This window comes from Pipistrellus kuhlii, unplaced genomic scaffold, assembly GCF_014108245.1.
Source record: "Pipistrellus kuhlii isolate mPipKuh1 unplaced genomic scaffold, mPipKuh1.p scaffold_m20_p_28, whole genome shotgun sequence".
NCBI lineage: Eukaryota > Metazoa > Chordata > Mammalia > Chiroptera > Vespertilionidae > Pipistrellus > Pipistrellus kuhlii.
This window is the reverse complement of record NW_023425527.1, coordinates 151,637-177,272: the sequence shown is the minus strand read 5'-3', so window position 1 is coordinate 177,272 and position 25,636 is coordinate 151,637. Positions and strand designations below refer to the sequence as shown.

General features: G+C 37.5%; 1 protein-coding gene across 5 annotated transcripts; it reads left to right on the top strand.

Moving 5' to 3' along the window:
• Window positions 1-460: 460 nt before the first annotated feature.
• On the top strand, window positions 461-24,464 carry RAD51C (RAD51 paralog C). 5 transcript variants are annotated; one of them, XM_036454369.2, is made up of 9 exons: window positions 462-662; window positions 3,857-4,106; window positions 5,429-5,583; window positions 7,875-8,008; window positions 13,614-13,745; window positions 17,467-17,533; window positions 18,244-18,304; window positions 22,840-22,903; window positions 24,094-24,463. In XM_036454369.2, exons 1-9 carry the CDS (start codon window positions 545-547, stop codon window positions 24,208-24,210), a joined length of 1,098 nt encoding a protein of 365 aa, XP_036310262.1. In that variant the 5' UTR covers window positions 462-544; the 3' UTR covers window positions 24,211-24,463. The 5 variants fall into 5 exon arrangements, with proteins under 5 accessions (XP_036310264.1, XP_036310262.1, XP_036310263.1 ...); XM_036454368.2 differs by having other exon boundaries at window positions 463-662; window positions 5,429-5,595; window positions 24,094-24,462; XM_036454372.2 differs by having other exon boundaries at window positions 464-662; window positions 5,429-5,595; window positions 22,843-22,903; window positions 24,094-24,461.
• The last annotated feature ends 1,172 nt before the right edge of the window (window positions 24,465-25,636 follow it).

Below are 25,636 nucleotides of genomic sequence, written 5' to 3'. Positions count from 1 at the left end.
GGGTGTGCATGAGGCAGCTGATCGATGACTCTCTCTCATCGATGTTTCCAACTCTATCTCTCTCCCTTTCTCTCTGTATAAAAATCAATAAAATATATTAAAAAAAAAAAAAGAAACATCGATGAGAGAGAGTCACAGATCAGCTGCCTCTTACACACCCCCCTCCTCTTACACACCCCCCTCCGGGGATATGCCCGCAACCAAGGTACATGCCCTTGACCGGAATCGAACCCGGGGCCCTTCAGTCCCCAAGCCGACGCTCTATCCATTGAGCCAAACCGGTCCCGGCTAGGATGTATTTTTAACGGGGAAACCGTATTGGGTTTTGGAATATTCACGAAAGAAAGGTGCGTTCTCGGGGGAAATTTAGTCTATGCCTTCATGGAGTCGCAAAGCTCAAGGCCATGTGCTGCCAGGCCGCAGACCCCGCCCCTTCCGCTTTACGCCTGACGTCACTCTGCGCGGCTGGGCGGGGCGTGGGGAGTTCCGCCGTCTGGGATTTGGCGGTTCTGAGGGATCGGGCGGGTAGGCGTCCGGCTTTGAAATGCAGCGGGATTTGGTTAGCTTCCCCCTGTCCCCGGCGGTGCGGGTGAAGATGGTGTCTGCAGGATTCCAAACCGCCGAGGAGCTCCTAGACGTGAAGCCCTCCGAGCTCAGCAAAGGTAACGACTGCCGGCGTTAAACGGTGGCACGCCGGCCGCGATCTGTGCCGCCTTCCGTCTCGGTTCCCTCGCCTTCCGTCTCCGCAGATTCTGCTGTCGCCCACGGCAGCGTTTACAACGTGAAAAGGCTCCTTAATTGCACTCACGCATGGTGTGGACCGTTAGAACTATGGGCTTGGAAACATTTACTTGGTTGCTTTCTCTGCCAGTCCCTTGCCTGATGCTCTGAGGATGACGTCATTCATACGCCAAAGAACCCTCCTTTGCCTGGGCCATGCCCGGGATACAGGCGAAGGGACTGATGCTTGGGGAGATTAGGTAACTTTTCATAATGACCGGGCTGGGCAGTGGTAGAGCCAGGATTGGAACTCCTATAGGCTATTTTAATTTTCGCTGTTCCTAAACCCCAAAGGACAGGGATTAAATTTGAAAAGTGAAGGATCCATGGAAGGAGTAGAGATACTAAGAGTGAGGAAAGGGGTAGAAAGAAGACAGTGCTTCTTTTTGTAACTCCCTGAGAAAAACCCTAAACCTCACATTCCAGAACAGGAGGTAACACGCTGGTGGGGACCAGTGCACCCCGAGGCAAACAAAAATAAAGCTGTCCGCAGTCAGTCTCGCTGAGTACATTATCCGATGGTATGCCTAGAACTGTAATATCAAGATACAACCGAATTGTAAATCATTGTCCTTAACAACCGAATTGTAAGTCATTGTCCTATAAAATGAGGAGGTTTCAATTAGTCACTCAAGAATAAATGTGGGTGGTGGTGGTGCTCTCTGAGCCCTGCCCAGGGGAGGGGGGCGGAAGAGGAGCGCGGAGAGTACTGGACATTCAGGGAGACAGGCGGGTGTGTGTGTGGGGGGTTGGGGGAGTGGAGGAAGAGCGGGAAGAGCAGTGCCAAAAAAACAACAACAACACACACAACAGAATAAATGTAGACCCAATGTTAATTATTTGTTTTAAATCTTACACCTCACATGGTATCCCCCAAAGTTTTATGGGTTCCTTTTCTTTCAACAAGTTGGTTTTCCAGAAAAGGAATGAGAGAATCTGAATGATAAAAAGATAACTATTGCCCTGGTTTGGCTCAGTGGATAGAGCGTCAGTCTGAGGGCTGAAGGCTTCTGAATTTGATTCCGGTCAAAGGCACAGGCCTGGGTTGAGGGCTTGATCCCCAGAGTGGGGCATGCAGGAGATGGCCAATCAATGATTCTCATCATCGTTGTTTCTGACTCTCCCTCTCCTTTCCTCTCTGAAATCAATAATCAATAAATATATTTAATATATTTTATTGATTTTTTTTTACAGTGAGGAAGGGAGAGGGATAGAGAGCTAGAAATATTGATGAGAGAGAAACATCGACCAGCTGCCTCCTGCACATCCCCCACTGGGGATGTGCCCGCAACCAACGTACATGCCCTTGACCAGAATCAAACCCGGGACCTTTCAGTCCGCAGACTGACGCTCTATCCACTGAGCTAAACTGGTTTCGGTGAAATATATTTTTTTTAAAAGCTAACAATTATTGAGCATTTTGGATGGCCTGGTTTTCTACCAAGCTTTTTACAAGTATTGTCTCATATCCATTTTGTAGAAGAAAAAATCTGTGACGCAAAAAAGTCACTTACCCAAACACGGCAATACATAGTGGTGCAGCCAGGCTTTACAGACCAAATAATTTGACCCCAAGAGTTCAAGCACTTAAATTGTATAGGATTTTCCTTGCCTTATCATTATTGTGTTTTGTTAGCACCAAATTTATATTTTATATCCTTATCAAATCAAGCACTGATATATCAAACCCCTAAGTGATATCCTCACAATTATTTCTCCCCTCAGCTTGTTTTTTGTGTTTGTTTTATAAATATGTTTTTATTGATTTCAGAGAGAGGAAGGGAGGAAGAGAAAAACATTGATGAGATAGAAACATGGATCTGCTGCTCCTGCACACCCTCTGCACACCCTGTACTAAGGATTGAGCCCACAAGTTAGGCACCTAACTTGGGAATGACGGCCAGCCATCTGAGCCACATTGTCCAGGGCAGCAGCCTATTTTGTAATTATTATTTTATCTTCTTAGGCCATATTATCAGATAGGATTGAAATTGTGTAGTTAAGGAAAGTGTAAGTATATTGTTTAAAGTATATTTTAAAAAATATTTGTGCAGCCCTAACCAGTTTGGCTCAGTGGATAGAGCATCTGCCTTTGGACACAAGGGTCCCAGGTTTGATTCTGTTCAAGGGCATGTACTTTGGTTGCAGGCACATACCCAGTGGGGAGTGTGCAGGAGTCAGCTGATTGATATTTCTCTCTCGTTGATGTTTCTAACTCTCTGTCCCTCTCCCTTCCTCTCTGTAAAGGATCAATAAAGTATAATTTAAAAAATAAAAAATAGTCCACAAAAATAAAATATTTGTGCATTAAATAGTTATTCTCATTAAATAGAGTGATACATGATTTTTTCATGCCAGTGTTCCCATGAAAAGTTGTGTTTTTTTTTCCCATGGAAAGTTTTTATTATGAAAAATACGTGCACTTTTTTAAAAGCAAATTCTTTTTTAAAAAATTTATTTTAGAGATGAAGGGAGAGAGTGAGAGAGAAACATTGATGTGAGAGAAATATTGATCAGTTGCTGCCTCTTGTATGTACTTTGACCAGGGTTTGAATCTAACACCTTTCAGTGTACAGGAGGACACTTCAAGCAATTGAGTCATGCACTCCTTTTATTTTTTAAATATTTATTTATTTATTTATTTATTTATTTCAGAGAGGAAGGGAGAGGGAGAGAGAGAAACATCAATGATGAGAAAGAATCATGGAGCGGCTGCCTCCTGCACATCCCCCACTGGGGATGGAGCCCGAAACCTGGGCATGTGCCCTGACCAGGAATCAAAGTCAGGACCCTTTAAGTTCCTAGGCCAGTGCTCTATCCACTGAGCCAAATCAACCAGGGCTCAATTCTGTTTCTGAGGTAATAAATTTTTTAAGTAAATGAGGACTGAGAAAACATCAATCCATTTATTAACTTAAAAGGTTAAATAGTTAATGGAATGTTACATTTTTATGTTTATTTACTCTTGGCATCCCTCTTGCTATCTAAAAATTAAAATTAATAAAGAAAACCAAGTAGCATAGTGTGCTATTTCATATCTCTCAAGAATCTGTGTTTTTTCTTACTCTACTTTCAGAAGTTGGGATATCTAAAGAGGAAGCCTTAGAAGCTCTGCAAATTATAAGAAGAGAATGTCTCACAGATAAACCAAGACATGCTGAGTCAGGCAAGAAATGTACAGCACTGGATCTTCTTGAACAGGAGCATACCCAGAACTTTATAATTACCTTCTGTTCAGCACTAGATAATATTCTTGGGGGTGGAGTACCCTTAACCAAAACAACAGAAATTTGTGGTGCACCAGGTGTTGGAAAAACACAGTTATGGTAAACTAAAATGTTCCCTTCTTAAGGGTAGGCTTAAGATTTTATGTAAGTCATAGAATATTGTGCTATGGATCTATTGTCAGACTGAAAAAGACATGTATGTGTTCACAAATTTTTGTGTTTGTGTACATGCCTCAAACAAAAACCAACTGAATATTTGTGTTACTTTAGCATTCCATCTTGATAAATTGATATGATTATTTTGATATAAAAAGTGTTTCTTTTACAACATTGTAATGTAGTCATTAGGATAAAAAAGCAGTCTTCTACTTTATTACATAATTAATTCCAGAGAATATATTTGAAAATCAAATGTTTGAAAGTAGGTTGATGCTTAATCACTGTGGCTCAGTGATTGAGCATCAACCTAGGAACCAAGAAATTGCCGATTGGATTCCAGTTAGGACATATGCCCAGGTTGTGGGCTCCATCTCCTGTAGGGGTGCATGCAGGAGGCAGCTGATCAGTGAAGTTCCTTTCTCATCAATGATTCTATCTTTCTATCCCTCTCTCTCACAATCAATAAAAACTTAAAAAAAAAAAAAAATCTGAGACTTAAAAAAAGTAGATTTATATATAGTAAGAAAGGGTTCCATTTCCAGAGGTCTAAAAACACCGCTAAAATTCCTTAATCTTGATTTTATAGGCATATCCTTTCTGTAATCCAAGCATCAATTGATTCACATATACAGGGTGGAGCTTACAGTACTTTTTTTGGAAAATAATATAATAATACAAGATTAAGCTTTTTATAATAAAAATAGTAGGCTTAGAGTAGTTTATATGGAAAATAGTATAATAATCCTATATAATAAAAGGCTAATATGCAAATCAACTGAACAGCAGATGTGCACTGACCATCAGGGGCAGACACTCAATACAGGTGTTGCCCGGGTGGTCAGTGCGCTCCTACAGGAGGAGCGCCACTCAGTCAGAAGCCAGGCTCACTGCTGGCCAGTGCAGTAGCAGTGATGGGAGTCTCTCCCAACTCTGCTGCAGTGATAAGCCGTCTGTCAGACACCCCCCAGGGCTCCTGGACTGCAAGAAGGTGCAGTCCGGGCTGTGGGACCCCTCACCCCCGAGTACAGGAATTTCTTGCATCACCCTCTAGTAAATAATAACACAAGAATAAACTTCCTTGTACTCCCAGTTATAATCCTATTTTAGCCCCACCCTGTTTTGGGAGCCATGGAGAATCAGCCATCTCTGTTGTCTGGGTGTATATTTGCATTTATAAAACATTTGGTGACTTGGAGTTTGAAGATCACTATGTTAGAAGATCATTATAATGATTTGCTTATTTGACTTATTTCTCTTGATAGTATGCAGTTGGCAGTAGATGTGCAGATACCAGAATGTTTTGGAGGAGTGGAAGGTGAAGCAGTTTTTATTGACACAGAGGGAAGTTTTATGGTTGATAGAGTGGTAGACCTTGCTACTGCCTGCATTCAGCACCTTCATCTTATAGCAGGAACAGGTATGGAAGAGGGTAAGTTAGCAAGTGATTCTCTTTTTTTCTCTATTGTAAAAGAAATTTGCATTTGTAATCTCAATTCTTAGCGAGAGACCATTTTGGAAAGTGAAGCTAATGACTTGACAATGTACTGGTGTTAAATTCTCATAGCCTTCTTAAAAGTTAGAAGAAATGCCACAACCTGAATTGGCCTTTTCTTCCCCTTTTATGGCCCTCACTATAGGAGCTCTAGGGCAATATTTGTGTATATATTTCAGTGTATGGCTTCCAATCATATTTTGGCCTGCCAGGTGTAAACTAATTTTGTTGGAACTTTACTATAAGTATTGTCTCAATGCACTCACTACATTCAGTGCATTTAGTGTATTGACTTTCATACTGGCTTTTCCAAAAACAAAAACTATGTTTGGAAGTATTTGGAACATTATGGGGCTATGAGTAGTATGTAAATGACTTCAGGACTATGTTACTTGTATTGCTAAAGTGTTTGGAAGTTTTTTATCAAAATGTGGGGTGTGCAGGAGGCAGCTGATCAATGATTCTCATCATTGATGTTTCAAAATCTCCCTCTCCCTTCATCTCTGAAATCAATTAAAAAATTTACATATATATTTAAATCCAGCTGATTACAAACATTTTAAAATAGAGAATCAGCCTGCAGACAGAAGGGTCCCAGGTTCAATTCCGGTCAGGGCATGTACCTTGGTTGCGGGCACATCCTCGGTGGGGGGTGTGCAGGAGGCAGGAGACAGCTGGTCAATGTATCTCTCTCATCGATGTTTTTAGCTCTCTATCCCTCTCCCTTCCTCTCTGTAAAAAATCAATAAAATATATTAAAAAAAGAAAAAGCCACCCTCACATTTCTGTCCTGATGCCCGACAGTCCAGTTTCTCCCCATATGTGTCTGAGTCCCGAGTCTTGCCTGGAACTGGAGTTCAGAGCAAGCAGGAGCTTGTATCTTCCTCCCGATTAAAAAAGCAGCGTACCTGGGTGCCAGCCTGTTCCGTGCCTCTGCACCTCTTACCAGTCCCAATGCGCTTTCTTCTTTACCTCTTTAGTTGCAGAACTTCCACTCAGACAGCTTTCCTGTGGTTCTGGATGATAGTTGTTCTGTCTTTTAGTTGTAATTTTGATATGGTTGTGAGAGGCAGCACATACAGTGGTTACCTATGCCGTTGTCTTGGTACCTCCTCTATACCACAGGCTTTTTTTTTTTTTTTTTTTTTTTTTTTTATAATATATTTTATTGATTTTGTACAGAGAGTGAGGGAGAGAGATAGAGAGTTAGAAACATCAATGAGAGAGAGTCATCGATCAGCTGCCTCTTGCACACCCCCTACTGGGGATATGCCCGCAACCAAGGTACATGCCCTTGGTCCCCAAGCCGACGCTCTATCCATTGAGCCAAACCGGTTTTGGCGTATACCACAGGTTTTTAATCCACTCATCTGCTGATGGATGCTTAGGCTGTTTCCATATCTTAGCTATTATAAATTGTGCTGCTATGAACATAGAGGTGCATATATCCTTTCTGATTGATGTTTCTGGTTTTCAAACTACTTATTTTTTAAAATCCAATCTAAGTAGGGAATTTTATTTTATATCATTGATTCTAGTTAAATTATCAAGTTATACTATAGTATTTAAGGGGAAAAGGCTTTTTTTTTTTTTTAAACATTTTTTCTTTAAACTGTTAGTTTGTAATCCTGTGGGAAAAACAAACAAGAAAGAGAGATTACAATATGTTACCTCTATTGAGTGGAAGCCAATAACTAGAAATATAAAAACACAGGCATAAAAACTAGTTGTATATATATATAAACAGTTTCTAGATAGTCTAGTATGTAAGGAAACAATGGAAAGGATGAAAGAAGAGGACAGGAATTATGATAGTTTATAGTGATTTTGCTAAAATTTTGTCTTTTTTCAAATAAAGTCAGGAGTTCTGTTGTTCACAGTGAAGCATTTTGTTATTCAAAGGTATTGTTTTTCTTTTCTTTTCTTTAAATATATTTTATTGATTTCTTACAGAGAGGAAGGGAGAGGGATAGAGAGCTAGAACCGTCGATGAGAGAGAAACATCGACCAGCCGCCTCCTGCACACCCCCCACCGGGGATGTACCCGCAACCAATGTACATGCCCTTGACCGGAACCAAACCTGGGGCTCTTCAGTCCGCAGGCAGACGCTCTATCCACTGAGCTAAACTGGTTTTGGCGGTATTGTTTTCTTTAGTCACCAATATATCAAAACAGGTAACTAATTATTTTAAGATTGTTTTATTGTTTATTTCAGCGCACCCAAAGATTTTGGAGAATTTCACTCTTGAAAACATTCTTTCCCATATTTATTATTTTCGTTGTCATGACTACACAGAGCTATTGGCACAAGTTTATCTACTTTCAGACTTCCTTTCAGAACATGCAAAGGTATGGCTCAAACTACTGAAATACAACTTACCAATGTAACTAATATGTCTTAGGAAGTGTCTGGTTAAGCCAATTCAGAAAATTTATTCCTTGCCCTATAATTTATTTATGTTTACATTTATTTAGCATGTATATATTAATACTATGCCCAAAGTAAGAAATTGAAATAATATAAAAAGCCCTAGTTGGTTTGGCTCAATGGATAGAGGGTCAGTCTGTGGACTGAAAGGTCCCAGGTTCGGTTCTGGCAGGGGCACATGCCTGGGTTTCGGGCTTGATCCCCAGTAGGGGGTGTGCAAGAGGCAGCCAATCAATGATTCTCTCTCATCATTGATGTTTCTATCCCTCTCCCTTTCTCTTCCTCTCTAAAATAAATGAAATATATATTTTTAAAAAAGAGGTTCCACCTCTAGAAATGGTGAAATAGCTCCTATCAAACAAACTGTATAGAGTGGTATAAAATAGAAAATAACATTTCGCTTCTGCTATTGCTCCCTAGTACCTCTCCCCAAAGTTGACCACTATTAATAGTTTCTTGTGTGTCTTTTCAAAAATATCTTTTACATATTATAATATCTAATTCCCCATTTTTAACATTTGTTGATGGGATTATACTGTATTATTGTTCTACATCTTCTATTTTGGCTTAGTGTTTTGCATATCTTTCTGTATCATTACATACATATAGACCTTATTCTTTTCTCAGCTGTATATTCATTTTAAGGTACTTTTTTGCTGTTGGTGGGGAAGTAAAATGGTATAATTGTTGTAGAAAACAGTATGTCAGTTCCTCAAAAAAATAAAAATAGAACTACCATATATTACAGCAACTTCACTTCTGCGTATATAGCCAAAAGAAATTGAAAGCCGGGTCTTGAAGAGATATTTATACATTCATACATTTATGTTCACAGCAGGATTATTTACAGTAGCTAGAACATGGAAGAAACACAAGTGTCCATTGATGAATGACTAGATAAGCAAAATGTGCTACATACTTACATATTATACTTACAATGGAATATTATTCAGTCTTAAAAAGGAAAGAAAATCTGACACATGCTGCAACATGATGAATCTTGAGAACTCTATACGCTAAGTGTAATATATGCTTTTATGAAGTATTAGGAGTAGTCAAAGTCATAGAGACAGAAAGTAAAACAGTGGTTGCCACGGCCTGGGGAGAAGAGAAGAATGGTAGTTGTTGTTTAGTGGGTATAGAGTTTTAGTTTTAAAAGATGAAAAGAGTTCTTGAGATGTACAACATTATAAATATATTTAATACCACTAAACTGTACACATAAAATGATTAAGATGATACATTTTTCTGTTATGTGTATTTTACCATAATTAAAAAGGTGGGGGGGGGGGGGCCTCTAGTCAGTTTGGCCCAATGGATAGAGCATTGGACTAAAGGGACCCAGGTTTGATTCCAGCCAAGGGCACGTGCCCGGGTTGTGGGCTTGATCCACCCCCAGTAGGAGACGTGCAGGAGGCAGCTTATCAATGATGCTCTCATCATTGATGTTTCTATCTCTCCATCTTTCTCCCTCCCTGAAATAAATAAAAATATATATATTAAAAAAATGGTTGGCAGGGAGTAGGTACCTTAATTTATTAAACCAGTTCTTTGTTGGTGGACTTTTAGTGCTATTATTAACAATGTTTTGGGAATAATCCTTATACATATCTCAGGGTACATTTGTGAGTATGTTTATGGGATAAATGCTATAATTAGAATTGCAATGTTAAAAGGTTATATGTATTTTTAAAAGGCTTTTAAATAGATTTTTAGAAAGAAGTGGAGGGAAAAGGAGAAAGAAACATAGATGTGAGAGGAAAAAGTTAATCTGCTGCTCTCCTGCATGCTCCCTACTGGAGATCAAGCCCACAACCCAGGTAGGCATGTTCCTTAACCGGGAACCAAACCAGCAACTTTATGATACACCAGATGATGCCCAAACAACTGAGCCACATTGGCCAGGGCACCATTTGGTAACATTTTCTTTTGGCTTTTATGAGTTTAATGACAAGCCCTGTTTTATCCTCATTCTGTAATTCATTGGCTTTCTACCTTCAGTATACTCTCTTGAGAAACCAAGGAAATTCACCAGACCATCTCTAAGAACTTCCATCCTATACTTGGGAAAGCTGTCACTGTGAATAGTTACCACTTAGCAGAAGGTCCATATCTCTGTAATTTAGCCACTTTCAGTAAAATCTGGACTGTGGGGAGGAAAAACAAATTTGCATTTCCAGGCATGAGCAGAAAGGTCCTTGAATGCCCTGGGTATTTAGGGCTCCCTGCAAATATCCTGGTGTCAAAACCTATAATTATGGAGTTTTCCTGTGGAATATTTTTTTTGTTGATTTGAGCTAATGATCATACCTAGTTAATTCATTAGTTTTCTAAAAGAAGAATATATCCTCAATTTTTGTGTAGTTCACAATGTAATGGGTACAGACACAACTTTTTAAAAAAATATATATTTTATTCATTTATTACAGAGAGGAAGGGAGAGGGAGAGAAAGTTAGAAACATCGGTGAGAGAGAAACATCAATCAGCTGCCTTCTGCACACCCCTTACTGGGTACGTGCCTGCAACCAACGTACATGCCCTTGACTGGAATCGAACCTGGGACCCTTAAGTCAGCAATCTGACACTTTATCCACTGAGCAAAACCAGCTAGGGCATAGACACAACATATTTTTGAAGATCAATATGATTTTTTTTTAAAAAATTTATCCTGAGGATGAATGGCTGTCTTTTTTTTTTTTTTTTTTTAAATATATTTTATTGATTTCTTTTTCTTTTTTAAAAAAATATTTTATTGATTTTTTACAGAGAGGAAGGGAGAGGAATAGAGAGCTAGAAATATCGATGAGAGAGAAACATCGCCCAGCTGCCTCCTGCACATCCCCCATCAGGGAAGCGCCCGCAACCAATGCACATGCCCCTGACCGGAACCAAACCTGAGACCCTTCAGTCTGCAGACCGACGCTCCACCACTGAGCCAAACTGGTTTCGACTATTTTATTGATTTTTTACAGAGAGGAAAAGAGAGGGATAGAGAGTCAGAAACATAGATGAGAGAGAAACATCGATCAGCTACTTCCTACATACTCCCACTGGGGATGTGCCCGCAACCAGGGTACATGCCCTTGACCGGAATCGAGCCTGGGACCCTTGAGTCTGCAGGTCGAAGCTCTATCCACTGAGCCAAACTGGTTAGGGCAAGGTCAATATGATTTTGACATTTTCCCCATTACTTCATTAAAAGTTTAGACAATCAGCAAGACAAATCAAGCTCTGATCCATGGCTGATTTATTTGCTGCTTTGTATGTAGAAAATCCTCCTAAGGTGGCTGATTTCAAGCTTATGGAATGTGGAGTAGAGAAGAAACACTGTACTGTAGTACATCACTATGCAGTAGTTCCACTATAAAGATAAAATAGGTGCAGATGATCTAAAGAGCATAGATAATAGTAAAATATAAAAAATTAGGAAGAAGTGATTTTTCAGTATTTATTATCTGTATTTTATTTTATCCAAATACTTATATGACTTATTTACTCATAACTTTTATGTAGTTTTATTTTTAATGGCTGTATTTAATGACTGATTTGCATAATTTCTGAAAATTTAGCTTAACAGCCTATAGGTTTTGGCTTTAGCTCACCACTGTACCTTCCTGATATAATTTCCTATCATTCCCTCTCACTACATTTTTTTTCTGACCCTTTAACATCCCAAACTTATTTGTGTCTTTAGTCCTTTGCCCTTCTGACTCCTTATATTATACATAGATTGTCTTTCCTTCCAAGAGGTTCTCTCCCAGGACTCAGTTCTATTGCCCGACTTCTCATTGATGCTTTTTCTCACATTGAAGTTAGCCTTCCTCTACCTCAAGAGCTACTCGTTCTTTGTCATTTTATCCAGTTTTAGGTCTTCGTAACTCCTGTCATTATCAGAAATTGTTTTATTCAGTATGTGTTTGTATGTTAATTGTTTCTTACTCCACTAGTACATAAGCTGCAAGAGAACTTGTTCTCCAGTGCCTATAACAGTGACTAAGATATAGGTGTCAATAAATATTTGCTGGGTGAATAAACGAAATACTCTAAATAAAAGCTATGAAAATGGCTTATACATTGCTTCACAAAAGCCTCTTCTTTAGCCTAATTCTTATCAGATAGAAAAAAATATCTTGTAGTTTTTTCATTTGTTTACTCTAACTTCACTGTAGGTGCCATTATTTGAATTATATTAGAACGAAACTGTCATGAAAGTGTTTATCATCTGTAAGTAAACTTTCTTGATTATAATTTAAGATAGAATTTCCTCATGCTGAATTAAATATTATAACAGATTCTGTAGTGATTATTTGCCCTATAGTATGTTTAAAATTAAGGGGGAAAAGTATACCATTAAGTTTTTGAAGAAGGTGTACTAATTTAATATTTGAAGAGTTTTAACATAGAAGGAATCCTCAAGGTAAAAACTAATGTAATTAACTGAGAAATTTGTTTAAGACTTCAAAAGTGTTTTTTTGTCAATAAAATATCCCTGTAAAACACAATGTGTAGTGGCAACTGATAAGAAAATTCTTTTTTTTTTTTTTTTTTTTCTGAATTACTTTTTTAAGTGGATAAATTATCAAACCAGAGCACATTTTAACTTCTGGCAATTAATACAGAGGCGTTGGATGTATTACCCTAGCCAGGTGGCCCAGTTGGTTGGAGTGGCATCCTATGCACAGTCAGGGCACATATGTAGGTTTTGGGTTCAATCCTGGTCAGGCCACCTGCAGGAGGCAACCTATTGATGTTTCCTCTCTCTCTCTCTCTCTCTCTCTCTCTCTCTCTCTCTCTCTCTCTCTCTCTAAAATCAATAAACATATCCTTGGATGAGGATTTTAAAAAAAAGGGAATTGGCCCAGCTTTTGTGTCTCAGTGGTTGAACATCAACCTGAACCAGGAGTTAGGTCACAGTTCGATTCCCAGTCAGGGTAAATGGTTGGGTTGAAGGGCTTAATCCTCAGTAGGTGGCCGATCGATGATTGTCTCTCATCATTGATGTTTCTATCTCTCTCTTTCCTTTCCTCTCTGAAATCAATACAAACATTTTTAAAAAAAAGCATTGGATGACCTAGCTGGTTTGGTTGGCTTGTGGATCGAATGGTCCTGGATTCGATTTTGGTCAAAGGCATATACCTCTATTGCAGGCTCCTTCCCAGCCCCTGCCCCGGCCCTGGTCAGGGTGCATGCAGAGGGCAACCAATCGATGTGTTTCTCTAACATCAATATTTCTCTGACTTTCCCTCTCTCTTCACGCTGTATCCATTGAGCCAAACGGGTCTCGGCTCTCTTCCACTCTCTATAAAATCAATGAACAATATCCTCGGATGAAGATTTAAAAAAATAAAAAAGCATTGGATGAAAAGATATATCCAAAATAAAGCCTTTATAAAATTGGGAATAGAACAATGGATTTTAAGGTTTTTTTTATGCAATGGGCTGTGCTTTTTTTTTTTTTTTTTTTTTTTATTAATATCTTTTATTTTTAAAACCAAACCTAATATCATTATTTCTTCTGTATTTAGGTTCGATTAGTGATAGTGGATGGTATTGCTTTTCCTTTTCGTCATGACTTTGATGACTTATCCCTTCGAACTCGATTACTAAATGGCTTAGCCCAGCAAATGATCAGCCTTGCAAATAATCACAGATTAGCTGTAAGTATAATTAAGAGAATTCTGTAATAGTTAAGAAGATTGTATCAAATATTAATGCCTACAAGTAGTAGAATATAATTTCTCAGGTCAATAAAAAAAGGATATATTGGGGGGGCAATGTTAAAATATGTACACAGATAATAATTTAATAAAAAATTATTTAAAAAAGATATATTAATGTACACATAGTTTTAAATATAGTTTTATTTTGGCTTGGCTATTATAAAAAAATTAATTCTAGTCATAAGTGTTGTTTATTGATTTTCCTGGAAAAAAATAAGCATAAGTAAGATGCCATATTTTAAAAATGGACTTTGGTAAATTGCAGTGTTTTCTTTGTCTAAATATACTTGATGTGTTTTGAGTAAGCTCTTCCAACATTCCCATTTTTCTTTTAATTTCAGGCTTTGATTATTACATAATGTATAATCATGGACTCAGGTGGATAGGAAAATTATATTTTTGGAAGTGGAGGTAACTCTTAGATTTGAAATGTGAAGAGAAAGGTAAAGATAAGTTCAAAAGTGAAGAGATAAAAAGGAGTGAGTTAAAAACTCACCAGTGACACAGATATACCCACTTATATGTGAGGAAGATGAGAGCTCAAACTGCTTAACTTGATTTTCTTATCTTTAACCTGAATCCTTAGCACATTCCTATAATACATCATAAGTAAATAAACAATTACTTGCTAAAGTAATTTCAAAACGTACATCTTTTCTTTTGAGCTATTAGATTTTTTTTTGTTTGTTTTTTTGCCATATACTGAAAAGCATAGTACCCTGTCTGAATTATTTTCTCCCCCATTAATTTGTATGTAATTTTATGCATTCTGTTAATATCCATGAAGAGCTCCCACTTGGGGGCACTCAAGACTAATGAGTTGCCATAGTTCCTTAGGTTTTTATTTTACTTTTTTAACAAAATTAGCCTATCTTTTCTGATAAAAAAAAAAAAAAAAAAAAAAAAGTAATGCAGGCCTGGCTGATGTGGCTCAGTTGGTTGAGTGTTTTCCCATACACTGAGTGGTCACAGCTGGTTCACTTCCCAGTCAGGGCACATCCCTGGGTTTTGGGCTTGATCATGTAGGAGGTGGCCATTCAAAGTGACCCTTTCATGTGGATGTTTCTGTTTTTCTCCCTTTCTCTTCCTTTCTCTCTATCTCTCATATCAATGAAAAAGGTCATATTAAAAAAATTATAAAAAATATTTAAAAAGTAATGCAAATAACACAAAAAACTATGCCGTGTTTAAGTAATATAAACATTTGCAAACTCACATGAAACAAAACATCCATCTATATGATTAAGTGAAAAAATTCAAGTTGTATAATAATATATTTAATGGATCCCACTTTTTATTTTATTTTATTTACTTATTTAAAAAATATATATATATATTTTATTGATTTTGTACAGAGAGGAAGGGAGAGAGATAGAGAGTTAGAAACATCGATGAGAGTCATCGATCAGCTGCCTCTTGCACACCCCTTACTGGGGATATGCCCGCAACCAAGGTACATGCCCTTGACCGGAATTGAACCCGGGACCCTTCAGTCCCCAAGCCGACGCTCTATCCATTGAGCCAAACTGGTCTCGGCGATCCCACTTTTTAGAAAAATAAAAATTATATATGAGCATTTATATCTATGAAGAAAAATACTGAAAGGACCAAAACATTAACAGTGGTTATTTCTGAGCTAAGATTTTTGGGGTTACTCTCATACTTTAAAAATTATTCTTTGCTTGACTTTTAATTTTCTGGTTAGCAAGTATAGAGGCATGTCTGACCTTTGATAATAAATACATCTTACAATTTAAATTATGTGCTTGCTATAAAAATTATGTTATCAAAATATAAACAATTATGTATTACTCAGAAATTATTATTGTTGAGTTTGCTGTACATATTTTTCCAAACTTATTCTATGCATACAGAAACTGTTTTAAAGTAAGACCACATTATGCATACTATTATGAAAAGCAATGTTTTGTTCACTTAATACATTGCAAACTTCTTTCATATATATCCTATATAATAAAAGCCTAATATGCTAGGTGTCCAGTCATCCAGTTGTCCCTTCAATCAAAGTGTAATATGCTAATGATATGCTAAGGCCACTCAACCCTCATATGATGTGCACTTGGTCACTAGGGGTCAAATAGTCGCTATGACATGCATTGACCACCAGAGGGTAGATTCTCCGACTGGTAGGTTAGCTTGCTGTAGGGATCTGCCCAATAGAGACTGAGCAAGACTGGCTGGACACGGCCTGGAGCCTCCCTGGGTGGCCAACCTCCCGCACCCCTCCCGGGCCCCGATTGTGCACCCGAGGGGTTCTTCAGCCTGGCCTGCACCCTCTTGCAATCTTGGATCCCTGAAACAATCCTATCTAATAAAAGGGTAATATGCAAATTAACTGTCACTCCATCACAAAGCTGGCAGTGCCCATAGCAGCTGGACGCTGGTGGCATTGCCCCAGCGATAAGCCCCAGTGTCCCGTGCACTCCAGCCCGCAGAAGGAAGGAGGGGTAGGAGGACAGGCATGTGGGCTCCTGGCCAGGGTGCAGGGCGTGAGCTGAGGGACCCTCACTCCCTTGTGGACAAATTTCGTGCACTGGGCCTCTAGTAACAATAATAATACCTCATTCATAGTGTAGTTATGGAGATAAGATAATGAAGGTAAAGCACTTAGAATAGTTTCTGGCATGTATTAGGTACTCAAAAATGTTTATTACTGCTATTGGACTGGTTGTTCCTATTGGCTTATATAAAATTTAAACTTAAAAGTTTGGATTTTCCTGATTCTAGCATTTATGATGTTTTTGTTCATGCTCTCTTTAGGCCTTTATGTGTTATCATTTATTATATTTTTATTAGAGGCCTGATGTATGATATTTATATGGGGGCAGGGTGGGAGGTCTGTCAGCCTGGCTTGCACCCTCCTCGCACTCCGGGACCCCTCGCTTCTAACCACCTACCTGCTCCTTGCCACTTGGCTTGCTGCTCCTTAGCACTGCCACAGAGGTGGGAGAGGCTCCCGCCACAGCCACTGCACTTGCCAGCCGTGAGCCCTGCTTCTGGCTGAGCGGTGCTCCTGCTGTGGGATCGCACTGACCACCAGGGGGCAGCTCGTTCATTGAACATCTGCCTCCTGATGGTCAGTGTGCATCATAGCAACTAGTTGTTCTGCCATCAGGTCCATTGTTATATTATGCTTTTATATATATTTTTTCTTACATTTTCGCAACAAAGAACTTCTTTGTTCTTGTTTGTTTTAAAAAAGTTTTATGTTCAATAGGCATGTTTTCAGATAACTATTCATTTTTATGGGTAAGTTTTTTTTGTTGTTTTTTTGTTAATATATTTTATTGATTTTGTACAGAGAGGAAGGGAGAGAGATAGAGAGTTAGAAACATCGATGAGAGAGAGTCATCGATCAGCTGCCTCTTGCACACCCCCTACTGGGGATATGCCCGCAACCAAGGTACATGCCCTTGACCGGAATCGAACCCGGGACCCTTTAGTCCCCAAGCCGACGCTGTATCCATTGAGCCAAACCGGTCTCGGCGTGTTTCGGCAAGTTTTTAAAATATTATTAGAAAGGTTTTCATTACCTAAATAGTATTTCTTTATATTGAGAATACTAAAATCATAAGACTATTTACTTGATAAGTTTTAGGGGAGACTCATCTAATTTTCTCACATTTTGTTTTTGTAGGTAATTTTAACTAATCAGATGACAACTAAGATTGATAAAAATCAGGCCATGTTGATACCAGCATTGGGTGAGTAATAATCCTATAAACACTTTCAGTTAAACATGTTTTCTCTACTTCTTTAATTTGATGCTTATGGGTACTATAAACTCCATGAAAGCAGAGACTGTATGTGTCTTATTCACTGAGAAATCTTAGCACAGAGCACTGTGCCCTTAGATATTGACTCATCCTTTCAGTTAACAAACATTAACTTAGCATCTACTATATAGAAACTGTTGTGTCAGGTACTAAACTTATAATATTCATATGATGATTCTTGCCTTCAGAAAGCTCACAGTCTTAGGAGTAAGAGTGAATCCATTCAAATACAAATTACACTACACTGAATAGATTAATTTTGTTTTTAACGTCAATCATGGTCTTGTTAGAACTTTTCAATGTTTCAAGATTGATTTATACTAAAATCTTTAAGAATAATCTGTCAGAGTTTTTGCTTTTTTTCTGGTGGTTAGAAATATGCTAGTTTTAATATATGAAAGATTGATAAATATATTTATTCAAACTATAAGGTTTTCTAAAAGTAAATAAAATATACTGATCTGCAATATTTTATTAGATATGTAAAAATTCTTTAATCTCAGGATGTTACCAACATACCAGGTTTAAAGTATACTCTCATTATGTTAAATCAAGCAAAGTAAAACTATGTAGTCAGATGCATTCTGAGAGACTTATAACCTAGGCAATATACAGTTATCGTGCTCTTCTTCCCTCAGGAGAAAGTTGGGGACATGCTGCTACAATACGGCTGATCTTACATTGGGATCAAAAGCAAAGGTCAGTGTAGAAACAAGTTAATTATTCTGAAGATTGGGTTAACTATACTAAACACCAGTTTCTTAGAGCTAGTCCAGTGGATAAAATCTACAGTGCCCCATGAAATAAAGCTTTTGTTACCTTGTCCTTAATCACCTACAGCAAACAGAAACTTGTTTTTATCTGCACATTTAGCTACATAAGAAATGCTTTGGGATTTTAATGATGGGCTGCACCTGAAATGAATAGTGGGCCAAAGAATGTTACCTTCTAAAGCTCTTAGAAATCAAGTACCATTAGCCATGCCGAAGGAGGTGGGTACTTTGTGTTCATGGAAGGGATTGAAAGGATAAAATTGGGACAAAAGGTTAGCTTTAGGACTAATTTATGTGGAAAATAGGATGGCTTTTCTTAGTTGTTGCTTAATGTATTTCTTGTATAAAATTGTGTTTTGTTTTCTTTTTGTATTTTCCTGCCTTGCTTTTGTTATCCAATTACTTACCTGACTTTCACTGGTATTGTTCTTTAAAATAAAACTATGACAGCGTGAGACCTTTGCATTTGTTTTTAAAGCTGCTGAGCAATTGAACAAACCAGCTTTTATTTTCTTTAAAATAGGCAATTGAAAGCTGCAAAATCTTTTATTCTGCACCTCTAAAAATGTCAGATTTATGCTAGACTCTCTGCTTTGAGATTAATTGTCATAACCTAGAGAACTTGGTTTTGAAATGCTCTTGAAAGGGGAAAATTGAGACAGCTTGTGGGCAAAGATAGAAAATAGGATTACTTAAATACATATTGGGTCTGGTCAGTGGTATGGTCTATTTCTTTATCTGTATTTCTTTGTTCTTTTAAAAATGTTTTTATTGATTTTAGAGAGGAAGGGAGAGGGAGAGAGATAGAAACAACGGTGAGAGAATCATTGATCAGTTGCCTCATGCACGCCACCACTGGGGATTGAGCCTGCATCCTGGGTATGTGTCCTCGGCCAGAATTGAACCTAGGACCTTTCAGTCTGCAGGCCAACGCTCTATTCACTGAGCTAAACCGTTAGGGCTTGTTCTATTCAATATATATATAGACACACACACACACACACACACACACACACACACACACTGATTTCAGAGAGGAAGAGAGAGATAGAAACATCAATGATGAGAGAAAATCATTGATGGACTGCCTCCTGCACACCCCCTACTGGAGATCGAGTCCGCAACTTGGGCATGTGCCTCTGACCAGAATTGAACCCGGGACCCTTCAGTCTGCAGGCCACTGCTCTATCCACTAAACCAAACCAGCTAGGGCAATAGTTTTGTTCTTCATGGTTTAAAACCAGCTATCTTTAAGTCATTAAAGATGCATGACATCTTGTATGTGCTTTACATTTTAGTTTACTTTGAAAGGATGGAATTCACACTGAATCACACTGGAGGAAAACAATTATGAAAATGAACACTTTGAGTTTGAACGGAAAACTAAAATACCTTGACTAGCCAAATATATATTGAGAATTGAATTTAAGTATCCTATCTTATGACTCAATCCCCACTCTTCACCAGCAACACCTGATTTTTATCTTTTGACTAATGATGGAATTACATTCTAATAGAAATACTGAAACATTCTAATTATGGAATATCATTCTAAAAGAATTACATTGGTCTCTATCCTACATATTGTGCATGTTTTTCTTCAATTTATATCTTCATGATAATATGAGACTCAGATTGTTCAAAATTATTATACCACTCTTTGCCAAGAAGATCTGGTGGTAGAGTGGAGTAATATAGCAACACCCCCACATAGTGTTTCAAATGTGCTTTAGAGCACAAATTGTGCTTCTGTCTTGTTTCCTCCTGACCCAAACTATGTAGTTCAGCCATATGTTAAGCTTCATCTCAGTTGGGGCCATGAGCCAAGTGATTCTTTGCTTTAGTTCGTTGTTTAAAAAGATCTGTTGAGATGAAGACATAAAATATAAAATTTCATTTTTTACTTAGAAATTGGAGGAAGTTTAACCTGAATACTAAGGCCCATTTGACTTTAGAATCCTTTTTTTATTGCTTATTTTTATTTATTGATTAATATATGAATGTATATATATTTATTTATTTATTCAATACTTTGTTTAATTAAAAAATGAACAAATTGGTTATTTTGAAAATTTGAAAAATTTTCCAATAGTAGAGCAGGTTTTATTTCTATGTGCTCTTTATTGTTCTGCATATATTCCAATAATATATATGTAAAGTATGTACTATTATTTAAAATCTATATATTCTCTGTGCATTTCCATTTTTTTTTCTTATTTTTTTGCATTTCCTTTTTTAAAAATAAAATTTTATTGTTCAGATTATTACAATTGTTTCTCCTTTTTCCCCCCATAGCTCCCCTCCACCCGGTTCCCACCCCACCCTCTGCCCTTAACTCCTCCCCACTGTCCTCATCCATAGGTGTATGATTTTTGTCCAGTCTCTTCCTGTACCCCCAAATCCATTTCCCCCTGAGAATTATCAATTCACTCCCATTCTATGTCCCTGATTCTATTATATTCACCATTTTATTCTGGTCATCAGATTTTTAATTCACTTGATTTTTAGATTCACTTGTTGACAGATATGTATTTGTTGTTCATAATTTTTATCTTTACTTTTTTCTTCTTCCTCTTCTTAAAGAATACCTTTCATGGGGCAGCCATTTTGTGTGTTGGAGTGATAGTCAATTTGCATACACTATTTTATTAGATAGGATAGAGGCCTGGTGTACGGGTGGGGGCTGACTGGTTTTCCTTGAAGGGTGTTCCAGATCAGGGTGGGGGTTCCCTTGGGGCGGCCTGGGTGAGGGGCCTGTGGTGGTTTGCAGGCTGGCCATGCCCCCCATCGACCCAAGCATAGGCTCTGGTATTGGGATTTATTTATCTTTTGTAATTGAAACTTTGTAGCCTTTATTTATTTTTTTTTTTTAAATATATTTTATTGATTTTGTACAGAGAGGAAGGGAGAGAGATAGAGAGTTAGAAACATCGATGAGAGAGAGTCATCGATCAGCTGCCTCTTGCACACCCCCTACTGGGGATATGCCCGCAACCAAGGTACATGCCTTTGACCGGAATCGAACCCGAGTCCCTTCATTCCCCAAGCCGATGCTCTATCCACTGAGCCAAACCGGATTCGGCTTGCATGTTTCTCTTTTATTAGATAGGATATAAAAGCATAAGCGACCATTTGTCTGACTGGTAGCTATAGCACACACTGACCTCCAGGGGACAGATGCCCAATGCAGGAGCTGCTGAGCTGCAGTGACTTGGCAGCTCTGGTGACTTGGTGGCTGCGGTTCTCGGGTGATGCACCTGGAACCAGAGGAGGAGCCTGATTCCAGGTGCATCACCCAGAACCTCCCTCTGGAAATCTGGGACCCCTCCAGAGAGTGTCGGAGAACCAGTTTTGGCCTGATCCCTATAGGCCAGGCCAAGGAACCCCACTTGACTCCTGGATTCGTACACCAGGCCTCTAGTATTAGTATGAGTGTATGTTTCTTATGTATATCCCAAGAAATTGTCTTAATACTTCTATAATACACATAAAAAATAAAACTATTGCAGAAAGTGAAAAATATAAACAAAAAAAATCTTTATAATAACTTTTAATTGTAGTCTTCTAGTTTTTTTTTTATATATGTGTGTATACATACTCAAATGCTAGCATAACTTACTTAATGTAATATTGAAATTTTCCTTATTTCCTTAAATGTTTCTTCCACTATGTTTTCTTAAGCATAAACAGTATCTTGTCATGTATAAAGTAGTTTATTTCAGTGATTTTTCAGCCTTTTTCAGATCATGGCACACATACACTAAGTATTAAAATTCTATGGCACGCCAAAAAATACATTTTTTGCTGGTCTGACTAAAAAAAAAGTATAATTTTGATTTATTCACACTGGAAGGCTATTGTGCTAGCTGTTGTAATTTTTTGACAATCAAAGTGAAAGAAGTCAGTGCAATAAAACTAGTCAAGTATTGCATATTTAAAAATTTTTTGCAACACGCTGTTTGAAAATTGCCGGTTTGTGTTTTTTATTTTTATTTATTGATTTATTACTTTTTTTCAGAGAGGGAGGGAGTCAGAGAAACATTGATTTGTTGTTCTACTTATTTACGCATTCTTATTGGTTGCTCCTTATATGTGCCCTGTGTGTGTGTGGGGGGGATAGAACCCACAACCTTAGCATATTGGGATGATGCTCTAATCACTTGAGCTATCCTATCAAGGTGAATGTTGTTGGTTTATTTGAATCAGTTATTGGACTTTTAGGTTGCTTAAAATTTTATTTATATAAACAATATAAGTAATTGTTAATGTCTGTAATAATTATCACTAGTCCCTGCATACATATAGCTATTGTTTGAAGGGAATATTCTGATATTTCTTTCTGTATCCTTAGAGAACAAAATAATAGAATTATATTTTTAAAAATTATAATTTTAAATGATCAAGTCGGTCACCTGAACTAATTAAGATTATGTGTTTGTGTTTTGTCTCCCCCCACCCCAACAGGTTGGCAACATTGTACAAATCACCAAGCCAGAAGGAATCTACAGTACTGTTTCAAATCACAGTCAGTATTTTTATTATTATTTTTAAATATGTTTTTATTGATTTCAGAGAGGAAGGGAGAGGGAGAGAGAGAGAGAGATAGAAACATCATTGATGAAAGATAATCACCAATCCACTGTCTCCTGTATGCTCCCTACTGGGGACTAAGCCTGCAACTTGGGCATGTGCCCTGACTGGGAATCGAACTGTGATCTCCTCCTGGTTCATAGGTCAGTGCACAAGCACTAAGCCAACACCTGTGGGCAGTATATTAAATATTTTTAAATTGAAAGTTGTTAAAAATTTTCATAAAAATATACCAACCTTACTAATTTTGGTTTATAGATATTATAGATCTGTCATAGTCACAAAATATATCCTATTTTATTTTTATTTATTTATTTTTAAAAATATATTTTATTGATTTTTTACAGAGAGGAAAGGAGAGGGATAGAGAGTTAGAAACACTGATGAGAGAGAAACATCGACCAGGTGCCTCCTGCACACCCCACGCCGGGGATGTGCCTGCAACCAATGTACACGCCCTTGACCAGAATCGAACCTGGAACCTTTCAGTCCGCAGACCGATGTTCTATCCACTGAGCCAAACTGGTTTTGGCTATCCTACTTTAAAATGCTAATTTTCCTATAATTGTACATTATATAACACAGTTTTTATTGAACTATGCATATTTATCAATAGTTTTTAGCCAAAAATATTCTTGGCATCTCATATTTTAAGGACAAAAAACAGAAATAGAGATTCTGAAATTTGAGTTATCCACTTAGTCTTTGCATTGCCTAGGTGCAATTAAAGTACTACTCTAATTGGAAAACTATTTTAGAGTATTGTGAAAATAAGTTTGTAAAACACTTAAGTAATTTTTCCATGTATTTTCTTTCACCTCTTCAATACTGTCACCACAAAACTTTTTAGGGTTGTCTTTTAGAGAATATTTCTATAATGCAATGTTATTTCTGAGTGTATATGTATGTATAGATAAATAAATATAAAATATTTTAGATGTAAAATACTCTAGTACAACCCTGGTTTGGACATCTATCCATGAGGTTTATCTTCTTCATTTACAGTGGTTGATAACTTCTATCCCAAGAATAAAGTAGCTCTCTTATCAATTACTTGAAATATTTGAAAGACCAATCATTATTTTAGATCTTCTAAAGCATATTTATATTTTTTTCATCTTACAGCCTCAGGGATTTAGAGATGCTGTTGTTACTACTGCATGCTCATTGCAAACAGAAGGTTCATTGAATTCCCGGAAACGGTCACGAGAATCGGAGGAAGAACAGGAATCAAAAGACTAGTCTCAAAGTATGTGTGTATGTGGGTGTGTATATGTATTAGACATATTTCTTTAAAAGATAAAAACACTGTGGCATAAATGAATCAGGAGTATATAAAATGAAATATACTTAAATGAGTATGATTCTCTGAAAGTTTTTCTGAAGCAGTGTGTCTTGTTTCCATTTTTAGTAACAATCAGTAGGAACGATATAAGTATTATATTTTGCAAATGTGGAAGGCTGATCTTATGAGCCACTCAGGCTGTATTTTTTTTTTTTTTTTGTATTCTGTTCCCCCCCCCCTTATTTGATTTATTAAATTATTATCTGTGTACATATTTTAACATTGCCCCCCCCATACATACCCTCCATCCCCAGAGTTTTGTGTCCATTGGTTGTATACATGTATGTATATATGCATGTATACAAGTCCTTCGGTTGAATTTCTTATCTCCCCCAGATCTCCCTACTCTCCCCGCTGTAATTTTACAGTCTGCTTGTTGCTTTACTGTCTTTATATCTATCTTTTGGTTTGTCAGTTTATAATGTTTTTTAATATCTATAAATGAGTGAGGCCATGTGGTATTTCTCTTTCATTGACTGGCTTATTTCACTCAGCATGATGTTCTCTAGTTCTATCCAGGTTGCTGCAAATGATGAGAATTCCTTCTTTTTTATGGCCACATAGTATTCCATTGTGTAGATGTACCATAGTTTTTGGATCCAATCATCTGCTGACGGGCACCTAGGCTGTTTCCAGATTCTAGCTATTGTAGATTGTGCTGCTATGAACATAGGGGTGCATATATCCTTTCTGATTGGTGTTTCTAGTTTCTTGGGATATATTCCTAGAAGTGGGATTACTGGGTCAAATGGGAGTTCCATTTTCAGTTTTTTGAGGAAACTCCACACTGTTCTCCACAGTGGTTGCACCAGTCTGCATTCCCACCAGCAGTGCACGAGGGTTCCTTTTTCTCCACAACCTCGCCAACACTTGTCGTTTGTTGATTTTCAGGCTGTATTTTTTTGTTCTTTTTTTGCTAATTGCCTAGAAAATCCTAGGGAATTTTTTTTTTTTTTTTAATATTCCTTTTGTGCTCTCTTTAAGTATAGCTTTGATAATTCTTAAAAATGAACCTTTTTTTTATTATTGTAAACCCAACATGCTGAGTCAACATATTATATTCAGTTTTATGAGTAGGGTACACATTTTAGATGACCAATCTGATTCTGGTTGCCTCAATCCTAAAATCTAAGCCATTTGTTTATTTTTAATATTTTTTTAAAGGTGAGAAGAACCATGTCTTCTTCAGAACTCTTTAAAAAAATATATATTTTATTGATTTTTTACAGAGAGGAAGGGAGAGGATAGAGAACTAGAAACACTGATGAGAGAAAAACATCAATCAGCTGCCTCCTGCACACCTCCTACTGGGGATGTGCCCAC